Below are 24,539 nucleotides of genomic sequence, written 5' to 3'. Positions count from 1 at the left end.
GCCTGGCTCTGTCGGTGGACCTTTCCTGCCTGGCCCCACTCTGCTGCTGGCTCTGCTCCTCTTACCAGTTTGGCTGAAGAGTTCCTTGTTGTCAGACTTCCATGTAGTTCAAGTTTCTGTGGTTTGGCTGCGTTTTTGTTGCTAAAACTTTGTTGTTTTTAAACTTGATTGTGCGAGAAGGTGAAGTGCTTCCACCTATGCCTCCATCTTGGCGGAGGTCTTCTTCTGTCAAATATTAATTAACTGTAAAGATGTAGGTTTATTTCTGGGCTCTCAATTCTTTTTTTTTTTTTTTTTTTTTAAGATTTTGTTCATTTATTTATTTATTTATCTTTAGAGGGGAAGGGAAGGAGAGAGGGAGAGAAACATCAATGTATGGTTGCCTTTCGTGGGTCCCCTGTTGGGAACTGGCCTGCAGGGAACCAGCCTGCATCCCCTGCATGTGCCCTGACTGGGAATCGAACTGCGATTGTCTGGTTCACAGGCCGGCACTCAATCCACTGAGCTACACCAGCCAGGGCTTGAGCTCTCTGTTCTGTTCCATTAATCTGTGTGCCTGTTTTTATGCCAGTACCATGCAGTTTTGATTATTATGCCCTTATAGTATTGATATTAGATAGTATGATTCCTTCAAATTTGTTCTCTTTTCTCAATATCACTGTTGCTATTAGGGGCCTTTTATGGTTCCATATACATTTTTTAAATATTTGTTTCAGTTCTGTGAAATACGTCATTGGTGTCTTGTTAGGAATTTCATTGAAACTGTAGATTGCTTTCGGTAGTATGGACATTTTAATGATGTTAATTCTTTCTCTCCATGAATATGGTATGTGCTTCCACTTATTGGTATCTTCTTCAATCTGTTTGTTCAGTGTCTTATAACTTTCTGAGAATAGGTCTTTTACACCCTTGGCTAAATTTATTCCTCAGTATTTTATTCTTTTCGAAACAGTTTTGTTTGGGATTGTCCTCTGAATTTCCCTTTTTGTTAATTATTGGCATATAAAAATGCAACTGATTTCTGTATATTAATCTTGTATTCTGCTATCAGTTCTAGTGGTTTCTTGGTAGAATTTTAGGGTTCTGTATGTACAGTATTATATCATCTGCAAATAAAGACAGTTTTACTTCTTTCTTTTCTATTTAGATGCCCTTTATTTCTCCTTCTTGTCCAATTGCTATGGTTAAGACTTCCAGTACTCTGTTGAGTAAAAGAGGTGAAAGCAGACATCCCTGTCTTGTTCCTGATCTTAAGGGGAATGCTTGTAGTTTTTGTTGATTGACTATGATGTTAGCAATGGGTTTTTGGTATATGGCCATTATTATGTTTAGGTATATTCCCCCTATTCACACTCTGCTTAGAGTTTTTATCATAAATGGGTGCTGGATATCAAATGCTCTTTCTACATCTATTGATATGATCATGTGTTTTTGTCCTCCATTTTGTCGATATGGTGTTTCACATTTATTAATTTGCTAATGTTGTACCAACCGTGCCTTCCTGGAATAAATCCCACTTGAACATAGCATTTGATCTTTCTGATATATGCTATATTTGGAATACTACTATTTTGTTGAGTATTTTAGCATCTATGTTCATCAGAGATATTGGTCCATACTTTTTTTAGTGTCTATCTGTCTATCTGGTTTTGGAATTAGGATAGGTTTGCCTCATAAAATGAGACTGGGAGTCCTCTCAAATTTTTTGAAATAGTTTGAGATGAAGAGGTGTTTGTTCTTCTCAGAGTGTTTGACAGAATTTATATGTGAAGCCATCTGGTCCAGGGCTTTTGTTTGTGGGAGTTTTTTTTTTTTTTTTTAATTTTTCCTTCAATTTTACTAAGTGTAATCTGTCTATTCAAATTATCCAATTATACCTGATTTAGTTTTGGAAGGTTGTATGTTTCTAGGAATTTATTTATTTTGAACAGGTTGTCCAGTTTGTTGGCATATAGTTGTCCATAATATTTTCTTAGAATCCTTTGTATTTCTTTGGTGTCAGTTGTTATTTTTCCTCTCTCATTTCTGATTTTACTTATTTGAATCCTCTCTCTTTTTTTCTGGATGAGTCTTGTTAAAGGTTTGTCAATCTTGTTTATCTTTTCAAAGAAGCAGCTCTTGTTTTCATTGATCTTTTGTATGTTTTTTTAGACTTTGTTTTGTTTATTTCTGCTCTGATATTTATTATTTCCTTCTTTCTACTCATTTTGGGCATTGTTTATTTTTCTTTTCAAGTTTCTTTCAGTGTAAATTTAGATTGTTTATTTGAGCTTTTTCTTTTCTTGAGTTGGCTGTAATGCTATGAATCTCCCTCTCAGGATTGCTTTCCCCGTGTCCCACAGATTTTAGGTTGTTGTGTCCTCATGTTCATTCATTTCAAGGTATCTTTTGATTTCTTCCTTGATCTTGTTGTTCGACCATTCATTGTTTAATAATGTTATTTAGCTCCATGTCTTGGTGTATTTTTCAGTTTTCTTTTTTACGATTGGTTTCTAGTTTCATGGCATTGTGACTGGAGAAGATGCTTGATATGATTTCAGTCTTCTTAAGTGTTTTCAGACTTGTTTGTGTCCTAACATGTTCTCTATTTTATTAAATGGTTAATGTGCACTTGAAAAGAATGTATAGTTTGCTGATGTGGGGGTGAAATGCTCTGCTAATATCAGTTAAATCCATTTGATCTAGTGTGTCATTTAGGGCTGCTATCTCCATGCTGACTTTTTGTCTGGAAGATCTACCATTGAAGTCAGTGGGTTGTTAAAATCTACAACTATGACTGTATTTGTGTCTGTCTCTCCCTTTATGTCCATCAAGATTTGTTTTACATGTTTAAGTACTCCTATGCTGGATGCCCAAATGCTTACTAGGGTTATATCCTCTTGTTGGATTGTTCCCTTTATCATTATGTAGTGTCCTTCTCTGTCTCTAATTATAGCCTTGCTTCTTTGAAAACCTATTTTGTCAGATATAAGTATTGCTATCCCTGCTTTTTTCCCTTTTCATTTGTGTGAAATCTCTTTTTCCTTCCCTTTGCTTTTATTCTGTGTGTATCTTTTGTTCTGAGACATGTTGTCTCTCTCTTGGAGACAGTTTTTATATATATAAAACTATGTATGTGTATGTGTGTGTATATATATATATATATAGAGAGAGAGAGAGAGAGAGAGTTAGTTTTATTCTCTTATCTATTCAGCTACTCCACATCTTTTGATTAGAACATTTAAGCCATTTACATTTAAAGTGATTATTGATAGATACATATTTACTGCCATTTTATTTTTGAACTATTTTCCTCTGTTTTTTTTTTTTTCTTTCTTTTTCTTAAAACAAGCCTTTTAACATTTGTTGGAATGCTGGTTTGGTGTTAAACTCCTTTAACTTTTTCTTATATGGAAAGCTCTTTATTTCTTCTCAATTTTAAATGACAGCTTGGTTGTAAGTCTTTGCTTTTCATCATCTTGAATATTTCATGCCGGTCCCTTCTTGCCTGAAATGTTTTGTTGAGAAATCAGATGACAGTCTAATTAGAGCTCCTTTGTAGGTAGCTAACTGCTTTTCTATTGCGGCTTTTAGGATTCTGTTCTTGTCTTTAAGCTGTGCCATTTTAATTATGATGTGTCTTGGTGCCGGTCTCTTCAGGTCTGTCTTGTTTGGGACTCTCTGTACTTCCTGGACTTGTATGTCTTTTTCATTTACCAGGTTAGGAAAGCTTTCGATCGTTATTTCTTCAAATTGGCATTCATCTCTGGCTCATTCCCTTTTCCTTCTGGTATTCCCATCATGCAGATGTTGTTACACTTCATGATGTCCCAATGGTTTTTTAAACTCTCCTCATTTTTAAAAATTCTTTTTCTTTTTGATGCTCTGCTTGGGTGGGTTTCTTTTTTTTTTCTAACTTGTCTTCCAAATTACTGATTTGATCTTCTCCTTCATCTGACCTACTGTTTATTCCTTCTAGTGTATTATTCATTGCAGATATTGCATTCTTTATTTCTGAATGCTCCTCTTTATGGTTTCTATGTTCTTTTTCATGCTGTTGAGTACTCATATTACCATTACTCCAAACTCTATATCTAATAAATTGCTTACCTCCATTTCTTTTACTTCTGGAGAATTCTCCTGTTCTTTCATTTGGTGTGTGTTTCTTTATCTTCCTATTTGTCTGCCTCTTTGTGGGTGTTTCTATATACAATTTTAGGTAAATCTACAAAGACTCTGGTGCAGATCTCTGTCAGACGCTGCCTATGGCTTGCCCCCGGCAACCTGTTTGGACTCTCAGTGATCCACAGCTTATGGCTCCCTCTTCTGGGCCTGGTTGTGTGCAGACAGAACCATGGCTTTTATCAGCACCAGTTCTGGAGAAGGGTCAGCTAAGATCTCAGAGCTCCTAAAAATCCACCTTAGACTGCAGGTTTTCTGTTAGGCTTTTTCTCTGAAATAGTCTCATGCTATATTCTTCAGCGGCCAGGCTTAAGCTCCACAGGTTGGGGTGAGAGAGATCCCTGCAGGTAGGGCTATTGCTTCCCCTCAGGATGTTGCATGGAGGGGAGTGGTGTACCTGAGAAAGACGGCTTCTGCAGTGTTTGGAATGGCAGATCTCATGGTTCCTGGTAGCTGACCTTTCAGGTCTCAGAGCCATCAACCCTAGTCTCTCCTCATGCATCCCTAGTATACTGTTCCCCTGTCTGCTGTTGCCCAGGATTAGTGGCTACAAACAAATTTTTGTACATTGGCCCTTTAAGAGGCTTTCTGCCTCTCTAGCTCTCTCTTCCTGTTAGACAGAAGCCCCACTGCTTTTCGTAGCCAGATGTTATTTGGGTTCCTTTCCCAGTTGTGTTGCTATAGGCTGGGGAGCCCATCTTGGTCTTTAGACCCCATACTTCTCAGGGTAACCCCCACCCCCCAGCTGCTGAAATACCTCTCTGGAACTTAAGCCGCTGCCCATGGGAGCCCAGCTAGCCCTCTCACTCCTCTGTACTTCCTACCAGTCTCCATGTGGTACAGTGGCTTCTTCCATAACTCCTTAGTTATAAGGCTTCTATCCAGCTTCTGTTCAGTTGGTTATTCAGGTTGATTGTTCTATAATTTAGTTGTATTTCCAGTTTGGAACCTGGGAGGAGGTTAGTATAGCATCCACCTACTCTGCTGCCATCTCGATCCTCTCAAATATATGTGTGTTCTTAATTTAAAAATGATATTCTGTATCATATTTTATAAATATAGATTTTAAATATAGTATACTTATGACTTAATCACACTATTATATATATGTAGCCAATGTATATTGTAATTTGTATTATATATAAATATAAAGTAGCTGTGTGGAACTTTAGTATAATTATATAGTATGGTAATTTATGTTATATATTATATATTTAAGCATTACAAGACAGAGTTTCTAACTCAAAAGGAAATTTTAAATGAAATAGATTAACAGTCATTTATATAAATTTTAGAGATGGTTATATTAAAACAAATTTTAGTATTTTTTTAAAAGGTAACCTTCTTCATTCATAATAGCATTTAGGTTCCAGCAAAACAAAAAAAAGCCAGTGAACATCGTAGCGTTTATTATAGACTGCTTCATTTTTATTTGCTAAACCATCTGTAGTTAATTTCCTGCCCTACCTGGTCAATAAGAAATCATATTTAGAAGTAAAACAGTGATTAAAATTCTGTATTTTGCATTCATAAATTGCTATGTAGGTCAAAACTCAGATGGTATTATTAAAAAGAAAATGGGACATGGAATATAAGGATATAATTTTTAAATTAAAAATATTTTATTGTCCATATATTAAAACAAACCTTGAGCAGAACCACCTCAAGTGACCATTGATCTTTACAACAAATGAAATAAGGGAGTAGCTCTATGTACTGCATGCTACATTTAGAATCAAGTCTATTTTTCATCAAATTCAATTATGTTTTTATTATACTCTAGAGAATAAACATAATAGTATAGGGTGTATATATTTTTAAAAATAAAATACTGAATAGTTACCATAGTTCAGAAGAGTGTAAATCATTTATGCACTCATTTATTGCCTTCTAACAGAATAGCTTTTAGAAAATTGTATGTCATGACGAATCAGTTATGCCACACTTACACTGCAGTAGTTGAATTACCTTTGGCATTTTTGTATTCAAACAGTTCTATTTGTCTCTCAGTGGTGCACATTGAATAAGTAATGAGCATCTGTATAATACGGGTTTTCCCAGTACTTTTTAAAGAAAGAAACATTAGTAATTCATTTTTAAATATAGTATTTTTCCATACCCTTAAATTTTTAAAGTTGTATTTCTAGCAGTTGTCTTGAATTCTAAGTGAGAGCTCTTTCCTTCCTTCTTAATATCATCAGATTTTATGAGCCACAAGGTCTTTGCTTCCCCAAAGCAGTGATTCACCAGAATGGACCAGAGTGCCCAGAGGTCACTGAACCTTCACCTGCCCTTTAGGAGGCTGTCATTCCCTCAGATTATTTTTACTTTTACACCCTCACTTCCATTCAAGTCAGCTAGGTGTCTCCTAGGTCTGATGGTAGAAATCAGTGAGAATGAATCATTTACTTTAAACACATCTCAACATTGGCAACAAAAGGGTAAATAATCTGCCAAAGAGAAATGTATGAATGTTGTACCTATAGACTCAGGGAGTTCAGTAAGTGAAAACTGCACACAGCACTGAAATATTTTTTTGAGCTAAACGGACCTTATTAGTTTAACAATATATTGGGATATAGATGTTCTCTTGGACTCACAATGTGACAGAGGATGATTTTTCTCCTGTTAATATTCAGTTGGGTAGATATAATTCTATCATTATGAGTTTATTTTACCTTCAGTTTTGTAATTATAGACAATCTGGTGAACCTCACAGGACATCAGTTTTGCTGGTACTGCAAATATTATTCCTTTTTTTAAAAAGTTTTATTTATTTATTTTTAGAGAGAGGGGAAGGGAGGGAGTAAGAGAGGGAGAGAAATATCAGTGTGTGGTTGCCTCTCACATGGCCCCCACTGGGGACCTGACTTGCAACCCAGGCATGTGCCCTCACTGGGAATGGAACCAGCGACCCTTTGCTTTACAGGCCTGTGCTCAATCCACTGAGCTACACCAGCCAGGGCTCCTTTTTTTTTTTTTTTTTAATGTAAAGAAAAAAAACAAGTGCTAGCATCAATATTTGTCTCAATCCAAGAGATCAGTTATGGGGGTGGGATGGGGGGTGGCATCAACTTTTGTAATAGAATATTGTGTACATGGTTTTTATAAATTTAATCATGCTTATTCATAGAGCATACCTATTCCATAGATTATACTTACTTCTCACGTAATGCTTCAGTTTTTTGAATTTATATATGAAAATTTTCTTTTGAGTTTCCACATGATGGCCTAAAGGTCTTAGAAGAAGTAACCAAAACGAATCTTCAAATATGCTATTAACTTCAGCTTTGTCATGGCACAACGACAAATCTGCCAGTGGGCACTCACACGCATTAATATATTTTATGGCCAAAGAAAATTATATAAGATGAAAATTAGTCATTTTAAAGACTATATTGTGTATTTTGATGTATGGGAGTATTTTAGCACTTATTTAGTAGTAACAAGAAGATGCGAATAAATATTTGCTTGTTTTTTAATTTCCTGTGTCTGTACTTCTCTTTTGTGCTTCTCTATTCTTCTGTACTTTATCTGACAGAATCTACCTTTTATCATACCCTACTGAACCAGACCAGGCCACATGGGAAGATACCTGAAAGGTTTCCCATCTATGCTTGAACCCAGAGTAAGACCTACGCAGGTACTTTCCGGTTTCTTCTGTCTGGGTCCTTTTCATTATTCTCATCTTCCTCAGAATGAAAAATGCCTCCAAGGCGCATGGCATCCTGGCCCTCAGAGCTCAATAACCTAAATTTTCCCCAGCCCCATTCATATGTTCTACTCTTCAAACTTCTCCAGTCTTCCCACTGAAGCTCCCAATCTGAAGTCTGGGAATATATACAGGTAGAAATGGGGGTAAATAAGAAAAAGACAAGCCACTCTCTGTTTCATAGTGGCCTTTTCCCCCACTTTCTTCTCATCAATTTCTGTCACTAATGGAGCAAATAGTGGCTTCATTGTTTGAGAGTCTGTGATATTTTTAGCACCTTCCCTCATAGTTCTATGCTGTGTGTATTCAGTGCTTCCCTTAGACCTCTGCTTTATCATGACAAGTAGGATACTCATCATCCTAAAATGTGGGATCAGTACGTAGCTCCATTAGATGATTGTCAATGGATTCTTTCAAGTAATACAGAAATTTTAAGTGTTTGACATTTTTTAAGAGTATAACTTATTTTTAAAAGTGTTAGCTTCTCTTACTTTTGGCCAAATAGGTATAAAACGATAGAGAATTGTCTCCCAGAGCACCAGGAGGCAAAGTGATATTCTGAGAAATCAATTATAAGTAGACTCAAAACTTTGGACCTTTACTAGGGTTACTTTACTCCTCAGAATAATAATGCCTACCTCACAAAACATTATGTGGATTAAATGAAATTTATGTATTTAAGATGCTTATCATAGTGCCTAACATAATTAAGGTTCAATAAATGTTAACTCTTTTACCCATTTTCTATTAAATATGGTTTCTTATAGGTTAAATCCATTATTAAATCACTTAAGTAGTTTAGGAATATTTTACTTAATACATCTGAAAAGAACCACACAGCTCTGGTACAAATTACTCATCGAGAATAATGATGCCCTGTTTATAAAATACATTTAGTCACTTTAAGAATGGTGTGGGTGTCACTTTTAGTTACTGACCACAGCTGAAAAATGGATTAATTGGACAAAGAGAAGGAAGCAAACAAATCTACAGCTATAAATATCAACAGCTACTCCCAGAAATAGGGAGACAGATCCAAGGCAGATTTTAGCCACCCAAGAGAGATACCAAGATTTATTCCCATCTAGGGAGCAAGATCAAGGTACCCAGAAGACCTTTTTAGAATTTCCCATCATATCTGGATAGAAAAAAAGAGAACTGTTGTTTGAGGATATACCTAAAGAATGTTATTGTTATTATCTTTCCATGTAAAATAAGAAAAGGCAAGTGTCTGCTTGTGTATAAACTGTTATGATAGCAAAAGTATGAATAATATTGTAGTAAAAATCCAAACCTGATAAAGAGATTGAGCCAACAATAGTTAGGCCACGGAAAATCATAGTTGATCGGGCCTCTAGCCACTAGAGGGAAGTAAGCCCCCACTTCTGAGGTAACAACAGGGGGTGCCAGTGAAGACCTGATCAGCTGTGAGGGCAAGACCAACAAGAGGGAATATGAAAAGAGGACTGAGCCCGGTAAGAAGTTAGGACTGCTCTGGCTGGCTCATCTTTCCCTTAGATGATTGATGCCTTTAAACCCAACCCTGCCAGCATTCCCTGGAAAAGGGTCTTGTCAGAGATTCATCGGAGTCAATACCTTGTGTAAAAATCAGCACTAGCAACACCACCATTGCTAATCACAGTCCTAATTTTAGAATGTCACAACTAAGAATATCTCCCTATAGCACCGGGGGTGGGAGCCGAGTGAGGAGGCTGGAAGCTGGTGCTATTACCTCCTTCATTTCTATTTTAAAGACTTTCACCTCTTTTTCCTGTATTCCCACTGCCTGAAACAGCACTGGCACGAAGTCGGCTTGAAGACAGTCAGTGAATTCCTGTTGGGCACATTTGTTTGGCATGTGTGAGGTTTCCTTTATCTTATGTGAAGTTAGATGAGTAGATATGATAGAAGAAGCTATCATCAGGTACTTTTTCATTAAGTATTTTTACATTACTAAAGTAATACATTCTCATGGAAACTTTCAGTAGAGAAAAGCAGATATAAGGAAAAGTTGAGTGTGAAGAGAGACGAGCAAAAGTTTTCTTCCTCCTCTGACCCTACCAGTCTTGTTCCTCAGAGGTAGTCTATATTGACAAATTATTGTGAACTATCCAGAAATATTCTCTACATATATAAGCATGTACCCCCAAATACATTTTCTTTTTTTACCCAAATGGGAATTATACAGCAGTAGGGAAAAGTAGGTTTACAGATGTATGTGGAACATGGTTTATTCTTGTATTATTATTTATTAATCAACTGTAAATCTACTTTTGCCCATCTTGAATATATATATCATAATTAGATATTTTTACTTAATACATTTAAAAAACCTCTTCATATAATGCTACTTCATCCTTTTTAATTTTACTTACAAGTTCCCTGTTGTGAGCATTTACCTGTTATGCAGCCTTTCTTCCATTACCACACACCCACATGCACCCGTGTACTTCCTCACGAGTGCTGATCTACGTGATAGTCTCTTAGAAATGACACAGGGACGCTTGCAGAGTTGTTCTCCAGCAGGGCTGCCCCGGTCTTTTCTTGCATTGGCACTGTATGAGAATGCATGCTGTTTGCATTGCCTCCTTACAGTGAGACCATAGGTTTTATTAAAACCCTCAGTTTGTAACTTCTAGTCAAATCTTTTATCTAGCTTAGTGGTTGAATTTATCCAGGCAATGGAAATAAAGATAGACTGAAAGCATTTCCAAATCTCTTCTGATTCCCATTATTATGTAAATTCTCCCTCTTCTTTTCTGTCTCTTTTCAGGAAAAGAGTCAGGGAATTGGCATAGAGTTAACACTAGTGCAGATTCCCTGCTTTTCTCCTGATTTCAGTTTATTTGGACTCGGAATGGCTCGAATTCTAACTTCGGTAACTGTGCTAAGAGTACTAGACAAGCTTCCATAGCTTCCACAGATAAAAAAAGGAGCATTAACTTATTTTGGCTTGTCATGGGTATTAAACTGTCCTGTCTATATGTCTCTATCAAACATTTCTGGAAAATTCTTTTTACAGTGTTTACAGAGCCCTGTGTCACCTCTGTCTAGGACTCATAACTAGTCTGTGAAAAGTGATTCCAACTCAGATATAAATTTAAGAGGGAGAAGAAGAGATTTAACTGTGTCTTGGGATGTAGTGCCAGGCTGACTGGTCAGTTCTAGCAGGACTACTCTGCCATGACTGGAAGTTTGGACAGTGTTTCACAATTAATTGACTCTGTTGTAAGCACTTTAGATTTTGCAGGTTGGCATAGATACACACTGGGTCTGAACTTAAAGCAATCTGGACTATTTAAGAGCCTCTCAGACTTTACAGTGAGAATTGGTGGTATAACGCAACAAACTACCGAGGGTCCTAATTCTGAAGTTTCTTTCATACTCTGTTCCTCCTAGAATAACTCTGAACAAAAGGAGGGTTAACAATAGAATCTTGGGAGGATATTAACATAGTGCAGATGAGGGATTAAGAATCTGAGCCCAGTCTTTCAGGATAAAAATGAAAGGAGAGTGTACATTTGAGAAAGATTTAAAGATATGATGTTAACAAGATTTGGTGTTGAAGTTTTTTCCTTGAAAGTATAGGTAAAACATTTGAAATAACCAAAACCTCTCAGAAAATGAAAACAGTTCAGCATAAATGTTTAATCTCTTACTATACATTTTAGCCATTATAGTTTTTTTATGAATACTTTTCTCAGCCTTTAAAATTATTGCTCAGAAATATGTTTGTCTCAGGAAAATGAGCTTTCATTTCATGGCTCACTTGGAGTTTACACACTAGATTTTATATATCAGCCCTCTTCACTATCAATTACCTGTTATTTCCATGGCATTTTAGTAATCTCATTAAACAAGCAAGACTTACCTAAAACCCAGAAAACTCTACCTTACAACTATTTCTTTGTGCTTTTAAATATATAATCAAATTGAAAAAGCCTTTTCCTTAGACTGAATGTATATTGTGAGTAAAAAGTATAAACAAGATCATCAGAATGTAACAGCATTACAAAAGTATTCAAATGTTTATATTTTCCATACTATAAAAATAATATTTAATCTGTGTCATGACACTGCTATCCTGATTTTAAAAATAGAAATTCTGACCTGCTGCCAAAGGAAATATGTATGTTTTCCACAACCTTTGCATCAAAAAAAGTTCTCATAATTTTTACCAGTGAAACATGTTTTTTTCCTTTTAACTATTTTGTGGCTGAATAATAAAGGCTATGTGTTTTAAATCATAAAAGAGCTTTTACAATAATCTTAAGTTCTAAGACTTTATGTCATAATTATTCTTTTTCTCAGTTCCTCTCCTCATCCTCAACTGCACCAGCCCCCTGCACCAGCTCTTGTGCTAATGTCCTTTTTCAGTTATGTCTGTTTAATGGTAGGACATCTCAATCGTTCCGAGGTACAGTAATGCATACATACACACATACATATGAGAATAAATGTAGTTGTGAGCATAAAGGTAAATTCATATCTTTATTATCCAAATAAATATAGTTTTAAAGTGACAGAGCATTAAGATTAAATGATCAACACTGGATTCTCAGGGGTCAAGGGTCAGGGAATTCCAACTACAGTGATTCTATTAATTTTCTTTAAGTATTAAGACCCTTGCACATAATGTTATTCTGCAAGGAGAAGCCTTTTCTACGCCTCCCACATGCACATTTAGTGGCTTCCTCCTGTGCATTGCCTTAGCATATTATACACACACCTGATCAAGTGTTACTATACTATAGTCATTTATTTACTTAGCTCTCTCACTAGCTGGAATCCTTTAGGTTTGGGACCATGTTTTATTTATGTTTGCATTCCTAGAGCACAGTCCCTAACATGCATCCACCATTCAGTTAATGATTATCAAACATGCTTTCTTTCAATGAGTAATTTTTATACTTAAGGAACCTAAGTGAGAATGGGAAAATTACCACAGATATCCTTTTAAAAAGCATACTGCATATTGCATTTTTAAAATTTACCATAAATTGATTTACGTGCAGCTTCTCAATGCAATCCACTTGCATACATCATTAACTTGGATAATTCTGAGTTATTATAATTAAAGCACTTTGGTGTTCAAATATATTAAGAAATGTTGAGATATATGAAAAGGCATATAGAGGACCATGATAAACATTCACGCACCCACTATATAGCCTCTGGTAATCATCATTTTACTTTTATTACTATGAGTTTAACTTTTTACTTTTTTTAGATCCCACCTGTGAGTGAGATCATGTGATATATATGTGTCTGTGTCTGGTTCGTTTCACTTAGCATATTGTCTTCCAGATTCATTCATTTGACACAAATAGCAGGTTTTTATTCTTTTTTAGGGCTGAATAATATTCAATTGTATATTTTGCCACATTTTATTTCATTCATTGGTTGATGGACATGTAGGTTGTTTGCATATCTTGGCTACTGTGAACAATGCTGCAGTGAACATGGGAGTGCAGATACTTCTTTTTTTAAAATATATTTTATTGATTATGCCATTAAAGTTGTCCTATTCCCCCCACTCTGCACACCCCTCCCCCACCACTCCTCCCCCTTTAGTTCATGTCCATGTGTCACAAGTTCTTTAGATTCTATATTTCCCCTACTATTCTTACCCTCCCCCTATCTATTTTCTATCTACTGTCTATGCTACTTATTCTCTGTACCTTCTTCCACCTTCTCCTCCTCCCACTCCCCTGTTGCTAACCCTCCATGTCATCTCCATTTCTATGGTTCTACTCCTGATCTAGCTGTCCTCTTAGTTTGCTTTTGTTTTAGGTGTGGTTGTTAATAACTGTGAGTTTGCTGTCCTTTCACTGTTCATCTTTTTTATCTTTTTTTTTCTTAGATAAGTCCCTTTAACATTTCATATAATAAGGGCTTGGTGATGATGAATTCCTTGAATTTGACCTTACCTGAGAAGCACTTTATCTGCCCTTCCATTCAAAATGAAAGCTTTGCTGAATGGAGCAATCTTGGTTGTAGGTCTTTGGTTTTAATGACTTGGAATGCCTCTTTCCAACCCCTTCTTGCCTGTAAGGTCTCTTTGGAGAAATCCTCTGACAGTCTGATGGGAACTCCTTTGTAGGTGACTGTCCCCTTAGCTCTTGTTGCTTCTAGGATTCTCTCCTTCATTTTAATCTTGGCTAATGTAATGATGATGTGCCTTGGTGTGTTCCTTCTTGGGTCCAACTTCTTTGGGACTCTCTGAGCTTCCTGGATTTCCTAGAAGTCTATTTCCTTTGCCAGATTGGGGAAGTTTTTCTTTATTGTTTGTTCAAATAAGTTTTCCACTGGTGGCTGTGCCTTTCCCCCTTCTGGTACCCCTATAATTCGGATGTTGGAGCATTTAAAGATTTCCTGGAGGTTCCTCAGGCTGTCCTAATTTTTTTGAATTTTTGTTTTTTCATTTTCTTTTTGGTCATTTTTTTCTTCTTTTTGGTCCACTCCCTTGATTTGAGTCCCAGTTTCCTTTCCATCACTATCGGTTTCCTGTGCATTTCCCTTCATTTTAATTAGTTTAGCCTTCATATGTTCCTCTAATTTATGACTAAAATCAACCAGTTCTGTGAGCATCCTGATCACCAGTGTTTTGAACTGTGCATCTGATAGGTTGGCTATTTCTTGGTTGCTTAGAGTTATCGGCTCCGGGACTTTGAGTTCTTCTTGAGCCCTGTTTTGGTCTGTTCCCCCCTGTTAAGTATGAGGGGCGGAGCCTTATGTGTTCACCAGGGCGGGGCCACCCAGGTTGCTGGGTTATGACTGTATGTGTGGGTGAGGTCAGAGAGGGGCAATGGCATTTGTTCTGCTGTCTCTTGGATTTTGGTCCCCTCTGCTGCATCCCGCGAGCAAACCTGGCCCCCCTGGTGCTGGCCCCACAGGTGCTGGCTTCCAGGTGTGTGGGCCTGTGCACCTTCCAGGACCCTGCGCATCTCTCCAACGAACTCTGTGTGAGCCTGGGAGCTTCTCCCAGCCCCTTGACCCTGAAAGTTTTTCCAATTGGTGCTTTTAGGCTTTAATTCCCATCACTGGCGCCCTAGACTGCTCGGCTGGTCTCACTGCTCGCTCCTTTGCCTGGTTTATCTGCGCGTGAATGTGTGACTGTGGTCAGTCAGCCACCTTTTGCCCTCACTGGGTCTGCCCGTTGCCACCCGGCGCCTGGGATCTGCCAACTGCTGCCTGCACTCCTGGGTTGGTCCAGCTGCTTTTTCCTGCTGTGACCCCTCTCTGCCAGCTGCTGACTCCGTCCCTTTTAGCAGTCTAGCTGAATGGTTCGTTGTTGTCAGACTTCCATTCAGTTCAGTTTTCTGTATTTTGGTTGCGTTTTTGTTACTAAAACTTTGTTGTCTTTAAACTTGTTTGTGCGAGGAGGCACAGTGTTTCCACCTATACCTTCATCTTGGCCGGAATATACTTTTTTTAAAAGATTTTATTTATTTATCTTTAGAGGGGAAGGGAAGGAGAGAGGGAGAGAAATATCAATGTATGGTTGCCTCTCATGGGTCCCCTGCTTGAAACTGGCCTGCAACCCAGGCATGTGCCCTGACTGGGAATCGAACCTCAATCCTTTGGTTCACAAGCCCATGTTCAATCCACTGAGCTACACCAGCCAGGGAAGGTACTTCTATAAGGTACTGATTTTATTTCCTGTGAATATATACCCAGAAGTAGAGTTGCTGGATCATATGATAGTTCTATTTTTAATTTTTTGAGGAAACTCCACACCATCTTCTGTAATGGCTCTACCAATATACATACAATACCTTCCCACCAAAAGTGCACAGACTCGCTTTCCTCCACATCTTTGCCAACACTTATCTTTTGACTTTCTAATAATAGCCATGCTAACAGTTGTAAGGGAGTATCTCACTGTGGTTTTCATTTGCATCTCCCTGATGATTAGTGATGTTGAGCACCTTTTTATATACCTGTTTGCCGTTTGTATGTCTTCTTCGGAAAAAAATGTTTATTCAGTTCCTTTACCCCTTTTTAAATTGTATCTGGTGTTTTGTTTTGCTGTTGAGTTATACGAGTTCTTTTTATATATTTTAGATGTTAATGAAGAGATTAACCATGTATCTGATGAAAGACATCCATTTTAAATTTTGAAAATTTTATTTTGAATAATAATCAGGCAATAAATCTTTAGACTTCAACCATTGCACTTTGAAAACAAGATGTATAGACAGACAGTGGTGAATGGCAGAATGACAAGGTATTTAGCTAACTAAAAACCAAATCAGGTGCAGATAATGAGTTCTGACATTTTAAAATTTGTGACAAAATACTTTTAAAAGGCAACTCAACTAGCAGTGAGGGAGGTCCTCTGAAATGCAACTGCTCAGTCCCTGTCAGTGTTTGGGCAAATTGCTAAAGTATCTGGCCCTCTGTAGGCTCTGCTCTATTTATAAACTATAGTTATTGGCCTCTGCCCAGGTTCAGATGTTAGAGATTAGCCCAAAAGCTGAGTCCTAATTGAAACAGGCAGACTAACCACTGAGCCTTTCCAATTCACATTGCTGTAATCTGTTTAGATTTCACCGAATGACACAGTTGAGGGCGCTGTGATAAAGACCTTTGATAAAGGGCCCCTAAAGTCAAGGTGTATGTTTAGGGCATCATGTTTCTGAGTCCGTAGAGGTGCTTTCATAAGTTAAGGAAATATATTCCAATCTCGTGTTAGGCTTACAACTGACATTCCAGAATAAGACCATTTCTGGAGGAAATTGAGTGGCCTGTGGCCAAAGGAGGTATTGTTTTTCTTTTAAGTTCTTTGTTTTCATGCAAAGGCTCTCTGAATCTCAGAATGTATTTGGTTCGAGATAATTCAGTTTGAATTCACCCATGCTCAGAAATCTCGTGAGAAGCCTTCCTTAAAGTTTTACAGTGTATGTTTTATAGATAACACATACCTGATGAATTTTGAAAAGTTTCATATGCTATCAATTTTAATAATCAGAGCTGGGTTTCCAAAGCCTACATTTTTAGTCACATGGATTCTATAATTATATTTTAAATGTAATGATATTTTAAAAGCAGTAAGAAAAATTTAATAACAAATCTTTCTTAATACTGTTAAGAGGCAAATGCATAACCATAAATTTTGGTTTTAAGAGGTTCAGCTTCAAATGAATTTTCCTTTTTATAAGCTTTCTCGCAGTTTAGATATGCTGCCATCAGGTGGTAGTAATATGTCATATCCATGTGGCTCCGGCTTACCCCTCAAAGATTTGTATCACGGATGGACAGACTTTTATACAAAAAGTAAAATAACGTAGTATATCTGCTTTATATCAGAGCTAAGGAGACTTCAAATGAACCTTTAGAAGCAGGTATATATTGGAATATTCAATTGGACATATTTTCTCATTTCCCCATTTATTTATTTAGTGAATGAAGAATTTTATGTGTTCTAAAAATTTTGAAAATATAGAAAAATAAAATTAAAAGCCTCAAATTTTATCAAAGATAATTGCTATTAACCTTATGTTTTATTTCCTTCCAGTCTTCTTTTATGTGCAATGTTTAGGATGTTTTTATTTTTTGGAATAAAGTTCAATGGCAGGAAAAGGTACTTAGCTATAGTAACAGTGTATATAGTAACAGCATATATCTTTTTCAACTTTTAAAATTATAAGTTCATTGTATGTGCTTTGTCACTTCTTAATATTCCATTTACTGAAGTTTTCCTTAATTTATGTAGCCATTTGCCTATTTATAGATAATGTACATTTCTGGTCTTCAGTTATCAAATGTATCCTATCTCTGCCTTCTATATACTGCCTGTCGTCAAGAGGCCATTGTTTCATTGCATCTATACTTGATTTTTGTTTTAACACAGCTAATTTCTAATTAATTTCTGAGCAACTATATACCTTATATTTCCCATGTTGCATTTGAAATGAAACTTCCAGAAAATTTTAACTTTCAGTTTCAATTATAGACTCTTTGTTATTTCCATATCATATGAACATTTTATAATTTTGTAAATTGTATGAAACCAAGTACCCCATATAAACATTTCAGGGTCTGTGATATTATGAGACAGAGCAACTACCTACTTCCTACCAAAATAATTTTTTCTTTTCTTGTTTTTATAGCTTAGAACATTGCATTAAAGAAATACAGTCCGAAGTTAACAAACAATTGCCAGATGTGCGTCTGCAGACAACAACTGACTGTTTTGAATTGTTAAATAACTATACTTCACCTAAATCACCTTCTATTCCACATGGAGATCTGATAAACTTTCTCAAAACACTGGTAAAAAAATCTTTGTTTTGTAGTGAAGTGGGGTGGGTAAACAAGAAATATGATTCATTCAGGTTCTCTATGTGGTTTATTTTAGTGTCCATGTTAGCCTGCCGTATCTTGGGGTTGGGGTTTGCATCTTACTCTGTTTCTGTATCCCCAGTGGACTCCAGTGAGCTGTTTAATTTTATTTTTTCTATGATGTTTATCAATAAAATGAAGTTTTATGGAGAGATTATATGTAACTCCTGAATGATTTGTGATTTAATGTTCATCACAAAGTATATACCACAATTGTCTACCAGAAAAGTTTATATTTATTACATTTTGTGTTCCTCCGTAACTAGTCATTTTCTCTCTGTGCTCATTATTAAGCATAATAAGATCACCATTGATTTTATCTGTTAAGTAGCCTTGTCTGTCATTCCCTTTATCCCTAACCTGCAGGCATGTCCAGTTCTTTCAATCAAGGCAGCAGTTTATATGAAACTGTCGTTCATTGGTGGAAAATTATTACATTGGTTATTTCTTGATACTGACCACCCTCTATGTTGAATAAATTTTTGTTTAATACATCACTCCTATATCTACAAGGGTGCTTAGCTTGCAAAACAGTTTCCCAGAGCAACAGCACAAGTGTTACAAAGCAGTATTTCTGTAGCTGTGGTTTTGATTTAATTCAGGAAAAAAGGGGACACCATTTTTGTCTAAACATCAAACACTGACTAAGGAAAATGTGGAAAATATCTGGAGGTTGTAGATGGCTTGGGATGACAGAATCAGATGAAAATAGTTTTTGGCTGTTATTGCAGATGTCTCTTTAATGTTTACAAAGTAATAAAAGGAAGAAGAGAAAGGAAGACTATGTGCCCTGAAGCCTTATTCTTTTAAGAAAATCCTCTCACCCATTATCTCTTGAAGGTGGAGCCTTGAAGAATAAATATGGATATAGTTATTCCTTTAATTTCTATTAAGAGCCATGTGTATTGAATTTCATTAATATTGATGTAATAATGCTTTCTCATTTAATTAAAAGCAAAAGCTTTTAATTATCTTTTAATTTGTCACACATAAGTCATTTTCTATTCACTGCAGGGCAAAGGCCGCCTTAGTTTTGCTCAGATTCATTAGACTGATAGGCTTGTTTGAGACGTAGGGATTTATTTTTACATAACTGATCATGTAATTTTGAGGAAAGAGTACATTATTAAAATACATACAGTTTAAAATGACCTTATTAACAAGTTTTTACATGGTAAAATTGTTAATCTCAACAGTGTTTTTCATCCAACTTTTTTTTCATAGAAAATTTTCTGTTTATTAATTATCTAGCTGTTTAAATAAGAAACAGGTCCTCATTGTGGCAGTTATCCTGAAGTTATTTTTAAAATTTAAGCAATCAGACTAAACACATTTTTAAAATCTCTGTAATCTATTATACTTTGCTTGATCAAATATTTATAGTTATTGACTGATTTAAAGAAACCCTAGATTGTGGCACCAATATGACTCACTTGCTTCATACAATTGACTATAACACTGATTTCCTGGACTCTATCTAAGGACATTTCTCTTCTAGAAATATCAAAAGACTAACTACATGGCAAAGAGAGAGAAGCTTCAGCAAGGCCAGTGTGCTTTGTGGCTCTGCAGAGTGCAGTAAGGGGCACGGGGGTGCGGGGAGTGGAGCTGGGGATCCGTGGGTTCTACCCTGGTGTGACGTTCGGAAAGGAACTTGGACATGCACTTCAGTGCTCTTCTCTGTAGATTGGGTTTTTAAAGACCTATATCACACTGTTTTCAGGATGAATAAGTCAGAAACTGTATGGAAAGTGCTTTTTCTATAATAAAATTCTGTATAGATATTGGGTATCATTTATCACAGATACAGTATTAAACTAGACATTACAGTGCTTGGAATGACCTAAAGCAAATTTCTGGAATGTGTCTAAGAGTTGTTCCTCATTCACAATCACACATAATACCTGTGGTATTTTTTGTCAATAAAAATTTTCAACACCAGCCTTATTTTATGCCACTTGAACTTTGCTTCCATTTTCTTATAATCAGGTTGTTGCTACCTAGAGAGTTTAAATGAATTTCAGTATTAGCTGAAGTAGACATAATTAAGAAAGTCAGCATGTTAAGAGAATGTGTACAAAGTCCAAAAAGAAAGTAATATTTTGTCCCCGTGGTATTCATCATTACACCTCCCGTTGGTTTTTGTCAGCATGGGAAGTATAAAGGAATACTTTCATAGCATCTTTTGGGGAATGATTCTGAGAGTGTCATTTCCCCATTTTGAGTTATTTTTTTGGAGAGAACTTAAATATTCTCAGATTAATTTCCAAAGCAAAATTTCTCTTAAGATCGCTCTCAAAAAGGAATTTAAATGAAAGTCTTTAAATGTATTAAATTTTATTTCTCAGGATAGCAGCTATAAGTGCCCCCTAGGAACAAACTTGTATTCATGGGTCTCCATTTTGTATGTTCGTTTGGGGTTCTCTAGTAATAAGTTTACTCATTCAGGCATGGAAATTTTCGACCAGGAATTAATTAGGATATGATTTCAAAATAATCTTGTCTTAGGAATACATTTCAATAGATGTTTTACTATAGGTTTTTATTTGGAACGTGTAAGCTGCAGTTTTTACAATACCTAGGCCATACCAAGGGCTAGTTAGTAGTGAGGGCTAAAATCTGTATGTCTAAGAATTGAACTGAAAATATAGTTTATCACAAATTAACATTCTAAAATATCTTAATTCATTACATTGTAAGTGCAAAAGTAATCTTGAAGAGAATCAGTATTCTAATTTAAAATGAATTATGAAATTCTATATGACCGTAGACATAATATTTTGCTGTCACTCCTATGGTTAATCACATTTCTAACATTATAATTTACTTTTACTAGCAAGATTTGTTGAAGAATGAACCAAACCAAGAAGAAATGATACTGGATTTACTTTGGGACCTCTCCTGCCAGCGCAGCATTTCCTTTCCGTCAACTCTGAGTGGCACCTCTTTCCACTTCCTCTCTAGGACCTCTCTTCATTCTGTTGAAGATCATTCCTCTATGGATGTAATATCTCTATGGGATGATATAAGACTACATCTTCGACGCTTCTTAGTGAGCAAATTACAAAGCCATAATGAAATAAACAGTTTGCAGCAGAAAATTTTGTTGAAAAATGAGTGCATACAACAACTCTTGTTTCTTTATCCAGAATCAGAAGTTATAATCAAGTATCAAAGCATACAGAATAAACCGTTGGCTAAACTTCTGCAGAACTGCTTTCCTTCTTACAGCAGAGAATCGAATTTAGACGTAATGGTTCATGGACACCAAAGTGCAATGCTTAAGTTATACTCAGTAATAAAAGAGGATTTTAATGTACTGCATGAAATTTTAGCTCCATCCTCAACAGTGAAATTCATTAAAGAAACTTACCTGGATACTATTACAGAAGAAATGGCAAAATTTCTTGCAAATTTTTGTGAGCTGCAGTTCAAAGGAAGTGCTGTTGGTGTGATTAAAACAAGCAAGCGCTCCAGCAGGCATAGAGGAGCAGTGCATGCTTTGGGTTAGTGATTTTTACAATTTCTGTTTGGTTTAACTTAAGCCTTTGGATAGCTCTAATTATCTAACATTTTTCTATTTGGTTAAACCTAATTGCATACCTGAAAATAAATAGGAAAATAAATGTCATGAAATTTTGCAGAACACATTTCTCATATGCATTCTTTTTTCTGTAAGTAGTATTAGAACTGTTTTCTTTCCTGTTATTTAAATTATTAAAGATAGTGGAAATATAAGTAAAAAATACTGCAAGGAAGAGTTTTGAGTTTTTTGATTGCATAAATTATTTGGTGAAACTATGTGTGTGTATACATGCATATACAATAAATACATGCACATAGTCTGTTGTATTTACACATATATAAAATGAAAAAGTATAATTTTTAACCCATGGTATCTTCCAAAGCTGAAGTATTATAATGTAAAAAGAATTGTTGAAAATTTGTTGAAATTTACATTAAGTGAACTTGGAAGCTTAAAATTATATTTCAGTGAGCCAATTCCAATAAAAAGCTATTATGAAATATTAATCATAAACTTTTATACTATAATTGGTTATAGAGGCATAGCATTTTAACTGTAGCTGTTGCAAAAGTTACTCTAATGTAATTTCTGTAAGATTATATACAAATAAAAGATGATTTGAAAATCCCTGATTTTATTCAAAGGATAAAAAAGGAGAGAAACTATTGTGAGGTAGTAAACTATGTCCTGTCATCATTTAAATTTTTCACCAGTGGCGAAAAATCAAGGTAAAAAAATTATTATTTTGATAATCTTGATTAGTCATGATTTTATGTAAAAGTCAGGTATATTTCTAAATAGGTTCACAAACTTTTTTCAGTATTTGGAAATTATCATTTGGCAAATGCTATCTTTGAAGTCATGATCACTTTATGAAAATTTATATAGCTCACTATATTTTTGTTTACCTTCCTTAGTAAAATGCAAGAATGCCTAATTATTCTGATATATGAATTTTCAAATAATTTAATGTTTTCTCTTAAAGTTTTTATTTTCCTTCAGAAGCTGTATCACATTACAGAAGAGGGCTGCATCAGCAAAGTTTAGGTTATGGCAGAATGCAAAGTAGGCTAATTTAGGACCAATACCATTTTGCTCAAAGCAAATAGAGTTTCATTTTAATTGTTAACACAAATTTTAAATGCATTCCATGGGTGTACTTATTTTCTAAAGTGTTTATATCCTCCAAAAAATCTGCTTACTTATAAAGTGTTTTCAATGTGAAAGTTTTATATGTGCTAAATATAAGTTTATAAAAGAAGAAAAGATCCATATGGTAGAAAATATAATTTGCTATGGAGTCATTAAGGCTGATATTGAGGTGTTTTCCCATTTGTGAGGGAAAACTATGTGTGTTGGTCAGCTTTAATACCAAAAATTGATGCTTTTTCCACAAGTCCAGGTGCACTGATCTTTCTCAAGCTCCTTTATCTGAACTTTGGCATAAATCACTTGTTACACAAATGAGTTCCATATGTTGGGCACTGTGCTAAATACATCACGTTTCTTATTATTCTAATTTCATAAACAAAGAAAGACGCTTAGATTAACTTGCCCTAGATCTTATTGTACTGAGGCAGGATTCATATGGTCTTTATGTCTCTAAGACCCATGAGCTTGACCGTTAATGCTACTGGTCATTATCTGAAAGTGTGTAATTAAATACTTGTCATTTTAAAAGAAATTTTAAACAGTACTTTTTGTGTGGGCTACCTGAAAATCTATTCAGTTCAGCTCTTTGGGGCACCTACTATAAGCAAGTCATTTAGCAGCTCCCATGTTTAAGGTTCTGAGCTAGACACATTAAAGGGAAGAAAAGTGAATGAGTCATTGCTCATGCTGTGTATACAGCTAAACCAGCTCCAGATTGATCAACATTACTAATATCTGACCCGATGACCAAATTGTATTTATTAAGGAAATACAATTTAAGGTAAACAAAATGATAAGAATTTATTTACATTAATAAAATAACAATTTATATTCGTATTTGAATAAAATCTCTATAGAATTGAATGGGTTGTATGTTATATTATCTTTAGTATATATACATAGTATCATCTTTATCCTCACCAAGTCTTTGATATTTGTGTGAAACTATAGAAAGACATTCCTTAAGTTACCTTAGCTAACATTCACTGGATCAGACACAGATATGTTATCTTGTTTAACTCTTCATGATCTCCTCTAATCTACTCAGCAAGGTGGGTACATTATTTACTATCTGTATTGGACAGTGAGGAAACTAAGGCCTAGGGATATGAAGTAATTTACTCGGGGTTCCAGAGTGAAGCCAGGATTCAGACTCACGTCTGCCTTACTCCAGAGCCTAGAAGAACGGTATGGAAGTAGCACATCCTATTAAAAACACTGCCCAGTGCGTGGACTTGGCTTTGGTCATTGTTTTACTTTTCTCCAAACTACCCTACACTCTTTTCATCTGAAGACTATAATTGCCATTTTGAAAGATTTTGCTTATAATTTCTCTTTTGTGATCTATTGCTATATCTTAAACAGGCCTTGTATGTATGCCAGTCTTTTTGTTTCAAGGTTTATTGAGATGTTAACATGTAACATTGTATAAGTTTGAGATGGACAGTGTATTGATTTGATACACATATATTGGGAAATGGTTACCACTGTAGCATTAGCTAATACCTCCACCACCTTGTATAACTAGCCTTATTTTTTAGTGGTGAAGAGAACATTTGATATTTACTTTTTAAACAACTTTTAAATATATAATATATTTGTGCTAACTATAATCATAATTAAGTACATTTGATTTCCAGA

At 35.5% G+C, this 24,539-nt stretch overlaps 1 protein-coding gene across 4 annotated transcripts in view; it reads left to right on the top strand.

Annotated features, from left to right (window-relative positions):
* The window catches only part of KIAA0825 (KIAA0825 ortholog), a 412,101-nt gene that overhangs the window by 57,182 nt on the left and 330,380 nt on the right, over positions 1-24,539 (top strand). For all 4 annotated transcript variants that reach the window (XM_053663574.1, XM_053663575.1, XM_053663576.1 and 1 more), the window contains 2 exons: positions 17,989-18,151; positions 21,057-21,726. In XM_053663574.1, the coding sequence (XP_053519549.1) occupies positions 17,989-18,151; positions 21,057-21,726 (833 nt within the window). The remainder of the gene's footprint in view (positions 1-17,988; positions 18,152-21,056; positions 21,727-24,539) is intronic.

Source organism: Artibeus jamaicensis, unplaced genomic scaffold (assembly GCF_021234435.1).
Source record: "Artibeus jamaicensis isolate MK-2021 breed Jamaican fruit bat unplaced genomic scaffold, CSHL_Jam_final contig_3214, whole genome shotgun sequence".
Taxonomy (NCBI): domain Eukaryota; kingdom Metazoa; phylum Chordata; class Mammalia; order Chiroptera; family Phyllostomidae; genus Artibeus; species Artibeus jamaicensis.
This window is presented reverse-complemented; position numbering and strand designations above follow the sequence as displayed.